The sequence below is a fragment of the Penaeus vannamei genome, chromosome 32 (assembly GCF_042767895.1).
Source record: "Penaeus vannamei isolate JL-2024 chromosome 32, ASM4276789v1, whole genome shotgun sequence".
NCBI classification, from domain to species: Eukaryota; Metazoa; Arthropoda; class Malacostraca; order Decapoda; family Penaeidae; genus Penaeus; species Penaeus vannamei.
Window position 1 is genome coordinate 24,816,691 of NC_091580.1, and position 13,946 is coordinate 24,830,636.

General features: G+C 42.3%; 2 protein-coding genes across 2 annotated transcripts in view; one reads left to right on the forward strand and one right to left on the reverse strand.

The window, feature by feature from the left end:
• Positions 1-7,252: 7,252 nt before the first annotated feature.
• LOC138867841 (proteoglycan 4-like) lies at positions 7,253-11,340 on the reverse strand. Its single transcript, XM_070144661.1, has 3 exons — positions 11,076-11,340; positions 9,172-9,284; positions 7,253-7,705 (listed from the first exon to the last, which is right to left on the reverse strand). Exons 1-3 carry the CDS (start codon positions 11,338-11,340, stop codon positions 7,253-7,255), a joined length of 831 nt encoding a protein of 276 aa, XP_070000762.1.
• Positions 11,339-13,946, forward strand: part of LOC138867842 (uncharacterized protein DDB_G0282077-like) — a 5,006-nt gene continuing 2,398 nt past the window's right edge. Inside the window, exons 1-2 of the mRNA XM_070144662.1 lie at positions 11,339-11,952; positions 13,823-13,946. The exon at positions 13,823-13,946 is cut by the window's right edge and continues 18 nt beyond it. Coding sequence (XP_070000763.1) covers positions 11,339-11,952; positions 13,823-13,946 — 738 coding nt within the window. The remainder of the gene's footprint in view (positions 11,953-13,822) is intronic.

Below are 13,946 nucleotides of genomic sequence, written 5' to 3' on the forward strand. Positions count from 1 at the left end.
GAGATGTTTCTTTATTTCTTTATTTTTTTCTTTTTTTTTCTTTTTTTTTTGGGGGGGGTAATGATAATTAGAGTAATTTAGTTCAATTCCATTTGTTACAGTGGATACTCTTTGTCGTAACATGCTGTCTATTTATGTTGCTTCTGTGCAAGGAATGGCCGGGGTTACTATCCACTGGCAACTCGCGGGATTGAAAGCGGGTCAGCAATATTGCAAGACGGGAACGTTTCCGCTGCATCACATAGTACTTGTAAGTGCTCTCGACACCACAAAGTACTGGCACAAGCTTCTGCATCTTTTCCCGCACATCCAGAGCACTTTTCACAAGCCCATTGCACTTCTCATATTCCCGAAAATATTTCCTCAACCTCTAAAATATATTCCCCAACCTCGACATTATTTCCTCAACCCTGAAAACATTTCCCGTCAACCCCGGAGATATTTCCCCCACCCCGAAAATATTTCCCCCTAACCGGGAGATATTCCTTCACCACCTCGAAAATAATTCCCCCAACCCCGAAGATATTTCCCCCAACCCCGAAGATTTTTTCCCCAAACCCCGAAGATATTTCCCCCAACCCCGAAAATATTTCCCTCCCCCACCTCGAAAATACTTCCCCCAACCCCGAATATTGTCTCCCACCTCGAAAATATTTCCCCCATCTCTAAAATACTTTCTCCACCTCGAAAACATTTCCACCATCTCGAAAATACTTTCTCCACCTCGAAAATACTTCCCCCATCTCGAAAATACTTTGTCCACCTCGAAAACATTTCCCCAAATCCCGAAGATATTTCCCCCACAGTACTCCCCGCACACCAACTTTTCCCCCACGACGGCAACTCAAAGCCCGGGAGAAATGGATTCGAGGTCTCAGCTACTTTCTTCATTTGCTCTTTAAGAAAAAGGAAACTTTCTGAAGTGCTTTTCTCTACCGTTCATTTACTCTTGCTTCTTTCTTTTTTCTTTTGTGTTCTACCGTCTTTTTGTAAACTTTTTTTCTTTTATACTTATCTGTCAGTGATTTAGAGATTAGGAGGACAGGTAAGCTTTAGGATGCTTCTCTTTTCTACCACTTCCCTCCTCCTTCTTCCTTCCCTTCTTCCTTGCTCATTTCTCTTTCCTCCTCCCTCCTCCTCCTTCCACCTCCCTCATCTTTCTTCCTCCTCTCTCCTCCTCTCGCCTCTTCCCTCCTCCTCCTTCCACCTCCCTATTCCTTCCTCCTCCTTCTCCTCCCTTCCTCTCTCCCTTCCTCCTTCCTCCCACATCGTCCTTCCTCCTTCCACATCTTCCTTCTTCCTCTTTTCTCTTCTTTCCTCCCTTTCCCTCTTCCTTTCTCCCTCTCCTTCGCTTCCCTCCTCCCTCTTTCTCCTCTATCCTCCCCTCTCTCTCCCCTCATCCTCCTTTATCTACCCCCCTCCCCTCCCTCTTCCTCTTTGCGAAACCTTCTCCCTCCCTCGTCCTCTCTCCTCACTTCCCAACCTTCCACCTCCCTCCCACTCCTCCTCGATGTCACTTCTCCCTTCCCCTCCCTCCCCCTCCCTACATCTTCCCTCCCCTTTGTACCATCTTCCTCCTCTTCCTTTCATCTCCTTAATCCTATCTCCCGCTCCCTCACCTACCTCCTACTCCTTTCTCCTACTTCCCCTCCCTAGTCCTCCTTCTTCCTTCCTCCCCCTCCCATCTCCTCCTTCTTCCTACTTCCCCCTCCCTTCTCCCTCCTCTTCCTCCCTCACTTTTCTTACCCTTCCTCCACTTTTCTCTTCTTCCCTCTTCCTCTCTTTCCCTCCCTTCTCCCTCGTCTTCCTCCCTCACCTTCCTTCCCTTCCTCCACTTTTCTCCTCTTCCCTCTTCCTCTCTCTCTCTCCCTCCTCCTTTCTCCTCCCTTACCCTCCTACAGCAAGCTAAGACCGGACATTAAGTAAATGAGCGGCTTGCCTTTGAGTACAATTCCATTCACTTTTTTTAATAAAATAGAGTCAGCACCAAAGACCATCCGTGTGTATATCCACAAAAATGAATAAATAAATAAAATGATTTTTTTTTTTTTTTGTACGATGGAGTCAGCACTAAAGACCCCCCCCCCCCCCGTGTGTATTTGCGCCAAAATAAATAAATAAATAAAAATAAAAAAAAATAATAATAAATAAAAGACAAGAAAAGATATCCGGGAATGGCTGAAGGGAAATCCGATTCCTGTTTTGCCTCCTCCTCGCTTTCGGAAAGAAACATCAAAAGAGAGTTTGTGCCATGACTGCAAAGTAGATGTGTGAGGAGAGAGAAAGAGAGAGAGAGAAAGAGAAAGAGAGAGAGAGAGAGAGAGAGAGAGAGAGAGAGAGAGAGAGAGAGAGAGAGAGAGAGAGAGAGAGAGAGAGAGAGAGAGTGAGAGTCAAAGAGACAGACGAAATAGGCCCGACGCTCGTTTTGGCATGCACGGTCTTATGTTTTCTTCTTGGGTTCACGTGGATTTGAGAAGCGATGGGAGGGGACGGGGAGGGAGGGAAGGGGGACGGGGACAGGGAGGGAAGGGGGACGGAGACGGGGAGAAGGGGGACGGGGACGGGGAGGGAAGGGGGACGGGGACGGGAAGGAAGGGGGAACGGGGGAGAGGGAGAGAGGGAGGAGGAGGGGAACGGGGAGAAGGAGAGGGGGAAGGGTGAGGGAAGGGAGGGAGAGGTAGGCGGGGAAAGGGAGGGAGGGACGGGGACGGGGAGGGAAGGGGGAACGGGGAGAGGGAGAGAGGGAGGAGGAGGGGAACGGGGAGAAGGAGAGGGGGAGGGAAGGATGAGGGAGGGAAGAGAGGAGTAGGAGAGGGAAGAGGGGGACGGGGAAAGGGAGAGAAGAGACGAGGAGAGGGGGAGGAGGAGGGGAAGGGAGAGAGAATGGAGGGATGGAGTATAGAGGGAGGGGGGTGGGGGCGGAGCGTAAAGTGGAGGGAGGGAAAGACAGAGAGGGTGAAAGAAAAAAATGATGATTTAGTGCATCCTGTGATCTACCTTCTATCTTATTTGTTTATTGTAGTGTTTCATAACTTTGCCAGGGGGTACCTGGGCATTCCATTCATAAAAAAAAATATTTTGCTATATTTCCATCTTACACTTGTATTTCTTCTATTTTCTTTTCCCTTCCCTGTCTTTTAAGACTGAAATTGTATATCCCCCAACTGCCAAACTGCCTTAGCTAGCCAACAAGTACAGTTAGTCATTTCGTCAAAAAGTGCTAGTGAGTAGTTCCCTTGACGTAACATAGTTGTAGTTGTTCCTTTTGTTGTGCTCTGTGCCTGTGCCACCTTATTCTGTTAGTTAGTTGGTTTGTGAATTTCGATAGTGCTTGTTTGTGCTTGTATCGTGCCTGCTACCAGATATGGAGTAAAGAATGAAAATGTGTTTGCGAGAAGTAGCTTTCCAGCCTGAAGGTTCTTGTGATTGCACTGTGAGGTTTTAGAATTGGATCAAGGTAAGGAAGTATGTAGCTACTGTGGTTAATGATGATGAGAGTGACTTGCAATTTCAACAACAGCAATGATAGTATTTTGTTATTGTCATCATTATCATTGTCATTAGTAGTAATTATTGTTGCATTATCATTAACATTACCCTTATAAAGATGATTGGTATCCGTGTTATTGATGGCATCTGTTTATTATTATTATTATTATTATTATCATTATTATCATTATTATCATTATTATTGTTATCATTATTTTCATGAGCGTACAAACCATGCGTTGGGAGTGAGGGGGGGGGGGAGTGAAGGGGTTAATCTCGGGCGAACGTCATATAAATGACGATCCGGTTCATATTAGAGATCCTGTGACAGTCATTTCCATTTTTTTTTTTTTTTTTTTTTTTTCTGTACGCTCGGAAGGGGGGAGGGGAAAATTATGAAAAAAGGTGTGTGTGTGTGTGTTTATGTGTATTTGTGTGCGTGTGTGCATATATATATGTATATATATACATATATATATGTATTATATATATATATACATATATATATATATGAATGAATAAATGAAATGGTAATCTTCCATATTACATTCGCCTCTCCGATATCAACGATTTTGGTATCGTTGGATTCCTCTCATTCTCCACATTGCAAATATATAGTTTTTTATTGCGCGACAAACTTGGCCCCGATAGCAGGGGAGGGCATGAAAGGTTCCAGGGAAAATGCAGGGTTAAATAACATTAATAATATAACCCACAGTGAAAATAACCATCGTTATTCATATGACTTTCAGTTGCAGGGGACTGTGCCCCCTGCGACCCCCCCTTGGGGGACTCCCGCTCCCAACCCCCGCCGAGGAAACAAAACCTCCACCACGTATTCCCGGCAGGCTAGAGCGTTACACAGTAATCGGCGATCTCGGAGCGGCGGACGTATTACATTTACCTCGTAACATTCCCACTGAGTCAGCATACTAACCTTGACATGTCAGCATTGTATACAGAGACGATTGTAGTAAAATCAGGCTGAACAAGGCGGGTTTTGCGCCTTTTTCGATGCATCTAGTTCGTGTGCGCTCTATCCTGCCGTGAAGACGTGGGGGATATTTTGTTTCCTTGGCGGGGGTTGGGGGGCGGCAGCCCCCCACCAGGTGGGGACGCAGGGGGCACAGCCCCCTGCAATGGAAAGTCAGGTGAATAACCATGGTTACGTCCGCCGCTCCGACCGACGCTCTGACATCGTCGCCCCAGCTATCGGGGCCAAGTTTACCGCTAACGGGGGGTTTCCGCGCAATAACACCTACATATTTGGATTGTACAGAGTGAGAGGAATCCAACGATACCAAAATCGTCGATATCGGAGAGGCGAAGGTAATATAGAAAATTACCATACCTATATATGCATATGTTTGGTGTGATGATTTAGTCAGCAGGAGAGAGTACACTAATTACTGAATAGGATGGGATATGATGATGAGTTCGTCATGTCGTCTTAGTCGGGGGAATAGAAGATGGCCTCCAAATTTAAAAGCTAAAAACTATTCAATACCCATGGGAGGGAAAATTTAATAGTTAGTTAATAAAGAAAGAAACTAATAAAAACGGAAGGAGTTGACTGGGAACACCAGATAAATTGGATAAATTTTCAGGGTTAGGACTGAGGCAAATGCGCTTAACTTATCGACAACCTGAATCTAATGCAATAAGGAATTTCTCATTTAGATCTAAAAAAAATCTTTGACCAAGAAGCAATGTTGACAATGTAGACGAAATTTTAGCACTGCCAATGGCTAGTATTCATGAAAACTAACAATGCTTTTACTTATTTTTTCAATACGTCTAGTGTAAATGCACTAGCAGAACGAGAAAAAAAGATGTATAGAATCAACCTGATCAGGAAATCGCTTGTTATCAATCGATGGCGCAGCGCGATCTATCTATCGTCTACAAAGCTCCGTGTATCGTAGGAGTCCATCGTTGCCTTTTTTCACCACCTGATGTATATTGAAAAATATCAGTCCAGTATATAGAATGAGAGAAAGGCAGTAGGACAAGGAGCAACGGTAGTTTTTATGTTACAAGCTGGTTGACAAATCGGTAGAAACCAATCGACGGCGTAGAGCGATCTGCTAATCATAGTTACGGATTGGTAATTCCACTAATCAGCGTCCATCGTTGGCGCAGCGATATCGACCGATGGTTGCGCTATCTATCGACGACTGCGCAAACGATGGATCCATAGATGGCGCAGCGCGATCGATCGATAGCGCAGATCGGTCGATGGCGCATGATATATATGTATACATATATATATATATATATATATATATATATATATATATATATATATATATATATGTGTGTGTGTGTGTGTGTGTGTGTGTGTGTGTGTACATATGAACCGTAATTCATGTTGACAAATGTAGAAAATGTATGAATGAGAATGGATCTTCACAATACAAGAGATGTATTTGACCGGTTTCGATTCTATCTTCGTCAGAAATACATGCACGATGTATTTCTGACGAAGATATATTCATATGTGTGTGTGAGTGTGTGTGTGTATGTGTGTGTGTGTGTGTGTGTGTGTGTGTGTGTGTGTGTGCACATATATATACATACATATGTATATATATATATATATATATATATATATATATATATATATATATATATATATATATGACATATATCTTTATATATATTTATTTGTGTATATGTATATGTATATATGAAAATTCGATATCCTGCTCGGCCACGGAGGAGGAAGGAGAATGATATTTAATTAAGGGGGAAGGGGAGGGAAGAGAGGAAGGTAGGGAGAGGAGGGGAGATAAGGAGGGAGGGGAGGAAGTAAAAAAGGAAGGGAAGGGAGGGGAGAGAGGGTTAGTGACGGGGACGGATGGGAAGGAGGATAGGGAAGGGAGAGTGGGGGAGGGAGCGGAGGAAGGGAAGAAGGAAGTGGGAGTGGAGGGGCATGAAGGGAAGGAATAGAGGAAGAGAAGGGGAAGAAGAACATACAGGAATTATCTTTATTTCATATCTATTCCGGACAAGCGGATACTAAATCACAAATATGACAAGAAGAAAGAAAAGAGAAGAGAAGACCTGTGATTCACAAAGAAGGGGAGGAGAAAAAACAAAACACAAAACAAAAAAAATATAAACGGAAGAGAAAAGCACTTCAGAAAGCTTCCAGCTGGAGAAAGTAGCCGAGACCACGAACCTATTTCTCTCGGGCTTCCTCCCTTCCTCGGTGATGTCGTCGGGGAGGAAAGTTGCGGGCGTGAGTGGGCGTGTGGAGATGCTAGGGGTGTTAGGAGGGCGTGAGTGGGCGTGTGGAGATGCTAGGGTTGTTAGGAGGGCGTGAGAGATAGCGTTTGAAGATGGGGGGAAAATGTTCGAAGTGGGGGGAATATATTTTCGAGCTGGGGGAAATATTTTTTCGTCGGGGAGAAAAGTTGCGGGCGTGAGGTGTGAGGAGAGTGTTGTGGAGATGATGGGGATGTTAAGAGGCGTGGGATTAAGAGGCGTGGGAAGTGCTGTGGGGGTGTGGGAAATAATGCGGGGTCGTGGGAAAAGTTGTGGGGGCGTGGGAAATAATGCAGGGTCGTGATAAATTTTGTGTCGCCGTGGGAAATAATGCGGGGTCATGGGAAAAGTTGTGGGGGCGTGGGAAATAGTACGGGGTCGTGGGAAAAGTTGTGGGGGCGTGGGAAATAATGCAGGGTCGTGGGAAATCCTGCGTGGTTATGGGCACTCATGCAGGGTCGTGGGAAAAGTTGTGGGGTAGTGGAGGACGAAATCATGATCGTGGGAAATTCTGTTGGGGTGTGGGAAATAATGCAGGGTCGTGGGAAATTCTGTTGGGGTGTGGGAAATAATGCAGGGTCGTGGGAAATTCTGTTGGGGTGTGGGAAATAATGCAAAGTCGAGGGAAATTTTGTTTGGGTGTGGGAAATAAAGCAAAGTCGTGGGAAATTCTGTTGGGGTGTGGGAAATAATGCAGGGTCGTGGGAAATTCTGTTGGGGTGTGGGAAATAATGCAGGGTCGTGGGAAATTCTGTTGGGGTGTGGGAAATAATGCAAAGTCGAGGGAAATTTTGTTTGGGTGTGGGAAATTCTGTGGGGTGTGGGAAATAATGCAGGGTCGTGGGAAATTCTGGGGTGTGGGAAATTCTGTTGGGGTGTGGGAAATTCTGTGGGGTGTGGGAAATAATGCAGGGTCGTGGGAAATTCTGTTGGGGTGTGGGAAATTCTGTTGGGGTGTGGGAAATAATGCAAAGTCGAGGGAAATTTTGTTTGGGTGTGGGAAATAAAGCAAAGTCGTGGGAAATTCTGTTGGGGTGTGGGAAATAATGCAGGGTCGTTGGAAATTTTGTGTGGGAAGAGGTTGTGAGGTTTGTGAAATGTACGAAGGGACGTTGACATTGCATTCAGAAGTGTTGTGAAGGGTTGTATAAAATGCTAAGGATATGTCTGAAAAGTTGTTGATCAGGGAAGAACTTGTTCAGGAGAAAAGATATATATTTTAAAGACAATTTCTCCTTACAAATATCGGCATTTTCAAAGGATGTAATTTTTCTCCTTCTTCCTGTCAGCTAAAAATGATCACTCATCCTGTCAAGTGAAATAATTAATCTGTCTGTCTTTTTTATCTATTTTTATCTATTTCGCATTCTCAGGCACAGGATTTTTGCTCTTCCTTTCTGACAAAAGATTCGCCGAGACAGAAAGAAACAGCGTGAGACGAAATTTACGAAATTTTACGTTAAAAAAAAAGTGGTTGCTTGAATCAGCTGTTTTTTTCTGTCGTATATTCGTCAAGGAAGAGAGCGAGGATGTAAAGTGGAAAATCCTGTCGTTGAGTGCACTAAACTGTGCTTTATGTACATAAACTTTCGTGGTAAGGAGGAGATGGAGGTGGGGGGTGGGAGGAATACAGAGAAAAGAAATGAGAAGAAATACAGAGAAAAGAGAAGAAGAGAAGAGAAGGAAATGAAGAAGGAAAGGACTAAAGAGAAAAGAGAAGATAGGAGAAGGAAATGAAGAAGGAAAGAAGAACTAAAGACAAAAGAGAAGAGGAGAAGGAGAGAAGAACTAAAGAGAAAATAAGAAGAGAAAGGCGACTTTAAAGAGATTGAAAAGGGTACTTCGAGCTTCGTCATTATATAAACTAATATGTTAGGTTTTTTACGAGTCGGAGAAGAATTCAAGGAAGAGAAGAAGAGGAGAGGGAAAAGATATGTCTATGTATTATTCTCTTTTCTCCTTTCTCTCTCTCTCTCTCTCTCTCTCTCTCTCTCTCTCTCTCTCTCTCTCTCTCTCTCTCTCTCTCTCTCTCTCTCTCTCTCTCTTTCTCTCTCTCCTTCTTTCCTCCCTCCCTCCCCTTTTTACCTTTCTACTTCTTTCGCTCTTTCCTTTTCTTCTCTCCATCTTTCCTTTCCTCCACCTTTCCCTCTCTCATTCTTTCCCTCTCATCGCTCTATCTCTCTTTATCTTTACATCTGACAAGACAACCACTGCAGATATATATATATAAAAAAAAAGAAAAAACAGGATGCACTAAAGACTTTTAAAAATCATAACAAAACAAAACACGTAAAACCAAGAGACAAAAAAAAAGGCAACGAGCGATAAAAAGACAACGAAGAAGGGGAGACAAAGAGCAGACGAAGATGAGGAGTGAAAAAGGGGAGAACACGAAGAAGAGAAGAAGAGCACCGAGTAGCACGGCAAACGAGCGGCGTCTGGCTCGTAAACTTGCCGAAGTCTGATGTGTTGCTCAGCCTCCAGACAACACAATCTCTGGAGGGTGGGAGGCGGTGGACGATCAGCTGATAGAATGCAGGAAATGAGTTGTATCTGATTATGGGATCGGTGGGTTTCGAATGAACTTTTTATTCTTTTAAAGGGGTGGGGGAGGGGGAGGGATTGACTTTTGGTGGGGGGGAGTGATTTTTTTCTGGGGGGAGGGGAGGACTTTCTTTTTTTGGGGGGTGGGATTGGCTTTTTGGGGGAGGATTAACGTTACTGGGCGTGAGGAGGGTTGACTTTTTTTTAAAGGGTGGAGGGTTGGCTTTTTTTTTTGGGGGGGGGGGAATTGACTTTTTTAGTGTTATAGTGTTATATGACCTTTGATGTCTGGCACATTTACTTGTCTTAACCATTAACCATTGATTTAGGGGGTAGGGTAGAGTGGTAGGGAGTGCACTGTGTGGTTTTGGCTTTTTTATCTTTTTTATTTCATTTTCGTTATCATTGTCATCATTATTATTATCAAAATCGTAATTTTCATTATCATTATTATCATTGTTATTTTCATTATCATTATTATCATTGTTATTTTCATTATCATTATCTTCATTGTTATATTCATTATCATTATTATCATTATTATTTTTATCATCATTAATAGCATTGTTATTTTCACTATGAATATTTCCATTTTTTTTTCATTATCATTATTATCATCGTTATTTTCATTATCATATTATCGTCATTATTATCTTTTGCTCAATACGAGAGAATTAATGATATAGGCGCAGTGAGAGAGCAAGAAAGTGAGATAACTATAACTGTTCCGAAGACACCCAGAGGACACATAAAGGAGAAAGAAGGAGACAGAGAGAAGGAGAGAATTGTATTTATTACAAGTCATCTTCACGCGCGCGAAAGAATGAAGAAACGAGAATCAAAACCAAAACAAAAGAAATTTTTCTGACTTCATTCATTATCATTAATACTTTTTATCTTCTACTCTCTCTTCGTCATCTTTATCGTTTACACGCCTGGTAACATTTTCTTTAATAGTGACGAAAGATTATGAAAGAAGAAATCAAACGCAGGGAAGACTTTTCGTGTTCCTTTCCCTCCCTATTCCCTTCTCCCTTTTCTCCCTCCCTCTGCCTCCCTTCCCCTCCCTTTCCCTCCCTCTGCCTCCCTTTCCCTCCCTCTGTCTCCCTTCCCCTCCCTTTCCCTCCCTCTACCTCCCTTCCCCTCCCTTTCCCTCCCTCTACCTCCCTTCCCCTCCCTTTCCCTCCCTCTACCTCCCTTCCCCTCCCTTTCCCTCCCTCTCCTCATCCATCCCCTCCCTTTCCCTCCCTCTACCTACCCTTCCCTCTCCCTCTTCCCCTTCCCTCTCCCTACTCTCCCTCCTCCTCCCCCTCTTTCTACCTCCCCTCCCCCTTTCTTCTCCCTTTCTCCCCTCTCCTCCCTCCCATTTTCCTTTCCCTCCAGCCCCTCTTCCTCCTCTCATCACCTCCCCTCCCTCCTCTCACTACCCTCCTCTCCCTCCTCCCTCCTCCTCCCTCCCTCCCTCCCTCCCCTCCCTCCCTCCCTCCCTCCCTCCCTCCCTCCCTCCCTCCCTCCCTCCTCCTCCTCCTCCTCCTCCTCCTCCTCCTCCTCCTCCATCCTCCTCCCTCTCTCCTCCCTCTCTCTCCTCCCTCTCTCCTCCCTCCCTCCTCCTCCTCTCCTCTCATCACCCTCCTCATCCTCTTCCCTCCTCCTCCCTCCTCCCTCCTCATCACCCTCCCCCTCCCCTCCTCCCTCATCCTCCTTCCTCCTTCTCTTCCTCCTTTCCCTCTCCTTCCCCTTCCGCCCCTTATTAAATTTCCGTCGGCGGGAACCCTCCTCGGTGAGTGCAGCGGCCGTGTCGGGTGCCTCGTCGGGTGCCGCGTCGGGTGCCGCGTCGAGTGCCGTGTCGGGTGCCGTGTCGGGTGCCGCGTCGGGTGCCGCGTCGGGTGCCGTGTCGGGTGCCGCGTCGGGTGCCGTGTCGGGTGCCGCGTCGGGTGCCGCGTCGGGTGCCGTGTCGGGTGCCGCGTCGGGTGCCGTGTCGGGTGCCGCGTCGAGTGCCGTGTCGAGTGCCGTGTCGGGTGCCGTGTCGGGTGCCATGTCGAGTGCCGTGTCGAGTGCCGTGTCTGGTGCCGTGTCGGGTGCCGTGTCGAGTGCCGTGTCGGGTGCCGTGTCGAGTGCCGTGTCGAGTGCCGTGTCGAGTGCCGTGTCGGGTGCCGTGTCGAGTGCCGTGTCGGGTGCCGTGTCGAGTGCCGTGTCGGGTGCCATGTCGAGTGCCGTGTCGAGTGCCGTGTCGGGTGCCGTGTCGAGTGCCGTGTCGGGTGCCGTGTCGAGTGCCGTGTCGAGTGCCGTGTCGGGTGCCGTGTCGAGTGCCGTGTCGGGTGCCGTGTCGGGTGCCGTGTCGAGTGCCGTGTCGGGTGCCGTGTCGAGTGCCGTGTCGAGTGCCGTGTCGGGTGCCGTGTCGGGTGCCGTGTCGAGTGCCGTGTCGGGTGCCGTGTCGGGTGCCGTGTCGGGTGCCGTGTCGAGTGCCGTGTCGAGTGCCGTGTCGGGTGCCGCGTCGGGTGCCGTGTCGGGTGCCGTGTCGGGTGCCGCGTCGGGTGCCGAGTCGGGTGCCGCGTCGGGTGCCGTGTCCTCTGCAAGTGTCTTTGTTGCTTCTGAGACGAGTGTCTTTGGCTTTGGAATAGAGGAGGAAACTGGATCTGATGATGATTCGTAAGTATTGCGTTGAAGGGACGAGGTTGACGTGTGGAAGCACTTTTATTTTTTATTGAATTCGGTTATTTTTTTTTTTTTTTTTATTAAATTCGGTTAAGGAATATGTTTTCGAATTAGAAAAAATACATAGTCTTGTTTGATATTTATATGCATAGATATGTGGATATAAAGAAAAGTATAGATATACCGATATAAATATTTGTGTCGGTATACATATATAAATAAATGCACATACTATTTGTGTGTCTGTATGCACGCACAGACACACACACACACACATATATGTATATACATATAATATGTGTGTGTGTGTGTGTGTGTGTGTGTAGATAGATATAGATATATATGTGTGTGTAATATATTATCAATATTATTTCTATCACTATCATTACCATTTCATCATCATTTTTGCAAGTATAATTTTCATCAATATAATGTTATCAATATTAGCGTTGATATCATTTATCATCATCATTATCTTCATTACTATCATCTTCATTACAACTGATTTTTTTTCATGTCATTATCATCCTTGTCAAATTCGTTTCGCTAGTATTTCTAAAAAAAAGAATAAATAAATAAATTAATTAATTAATTAATATATATATATATATATATATATATATATATATATATATATATATATATACATATATATATATATATATATATATATATATATATATATATATATATATATATATATATGCGAGAACCGATTATATGTGATAAATATATATATATATATATATATATATATATATATATATATATATATATATATATATATATATATATATATATATATATATATATATATATATATATACATATATATATATATATATATATATATATATATATATGTATATATATATATATATATACATATATATATATATATATATATATATATATATATATATATATATATATATATATATATATATATATATATATATATATATATATATATATATATATATATCTATATATATATATATATATATATATATATATATATATATATATATATATATATATATATATATATATATATATATATATATATATATATATATATATATATATATATATATATATATATATATATATATATATATATATATATATATATATATATATATATATATATATATATATATATATATATATATATATATATATATATATATATATATATATATATATATATATATATATACATATATATATATATATATATATATATATATATATATATATATATGTATATATATATATATACTATATATATATATATGTATATATATATATATATATATATATATATATATATATATATATATATATATATATATATATACATATATATATATATGTGTATATATATATATATATATACATATATATATATATATATATATATATATATATATATATTTATATATATATGTATATATATATATATATATATATATATATATATATATATATATATATGTATGCGAGAACCGATTATATGTGATAAATAGATAGACAAATATATAGATAAAATAAAATTATATAATAGTAAAGGTAATTGTAAAAAAGGAAATTGAACATAAACATGAGAGAATCGTGATAAAAAAAAAAAACATAAAATTAAACAAGGATACAACTCTGAACTTCAAAATAAACATTAATAAAAAATGAAAATACAAAAAAATACAGTCGAATGAATAAATAAATAAAAAAAAAACACGAACAAAACAATCCACATCCCACCATCAACTCACCAGCTGCTTCCATCACCATTCCATTCCATCACCGAATGAGCGAGAGAGGCGGAAGAGGCTCGGAGGCTCAACTCTACTGTCTCATAAAGAATAAAATCACGAGAGTTCGAAAGTGGGAAAGTTCTGAGATTTAACAGGCTGTCAATGGTGTGTGAGACGGGACTGGATGAGCAGGTGATGGTGTGGATGAAGAGTGTAAGCGGGGGCGATACA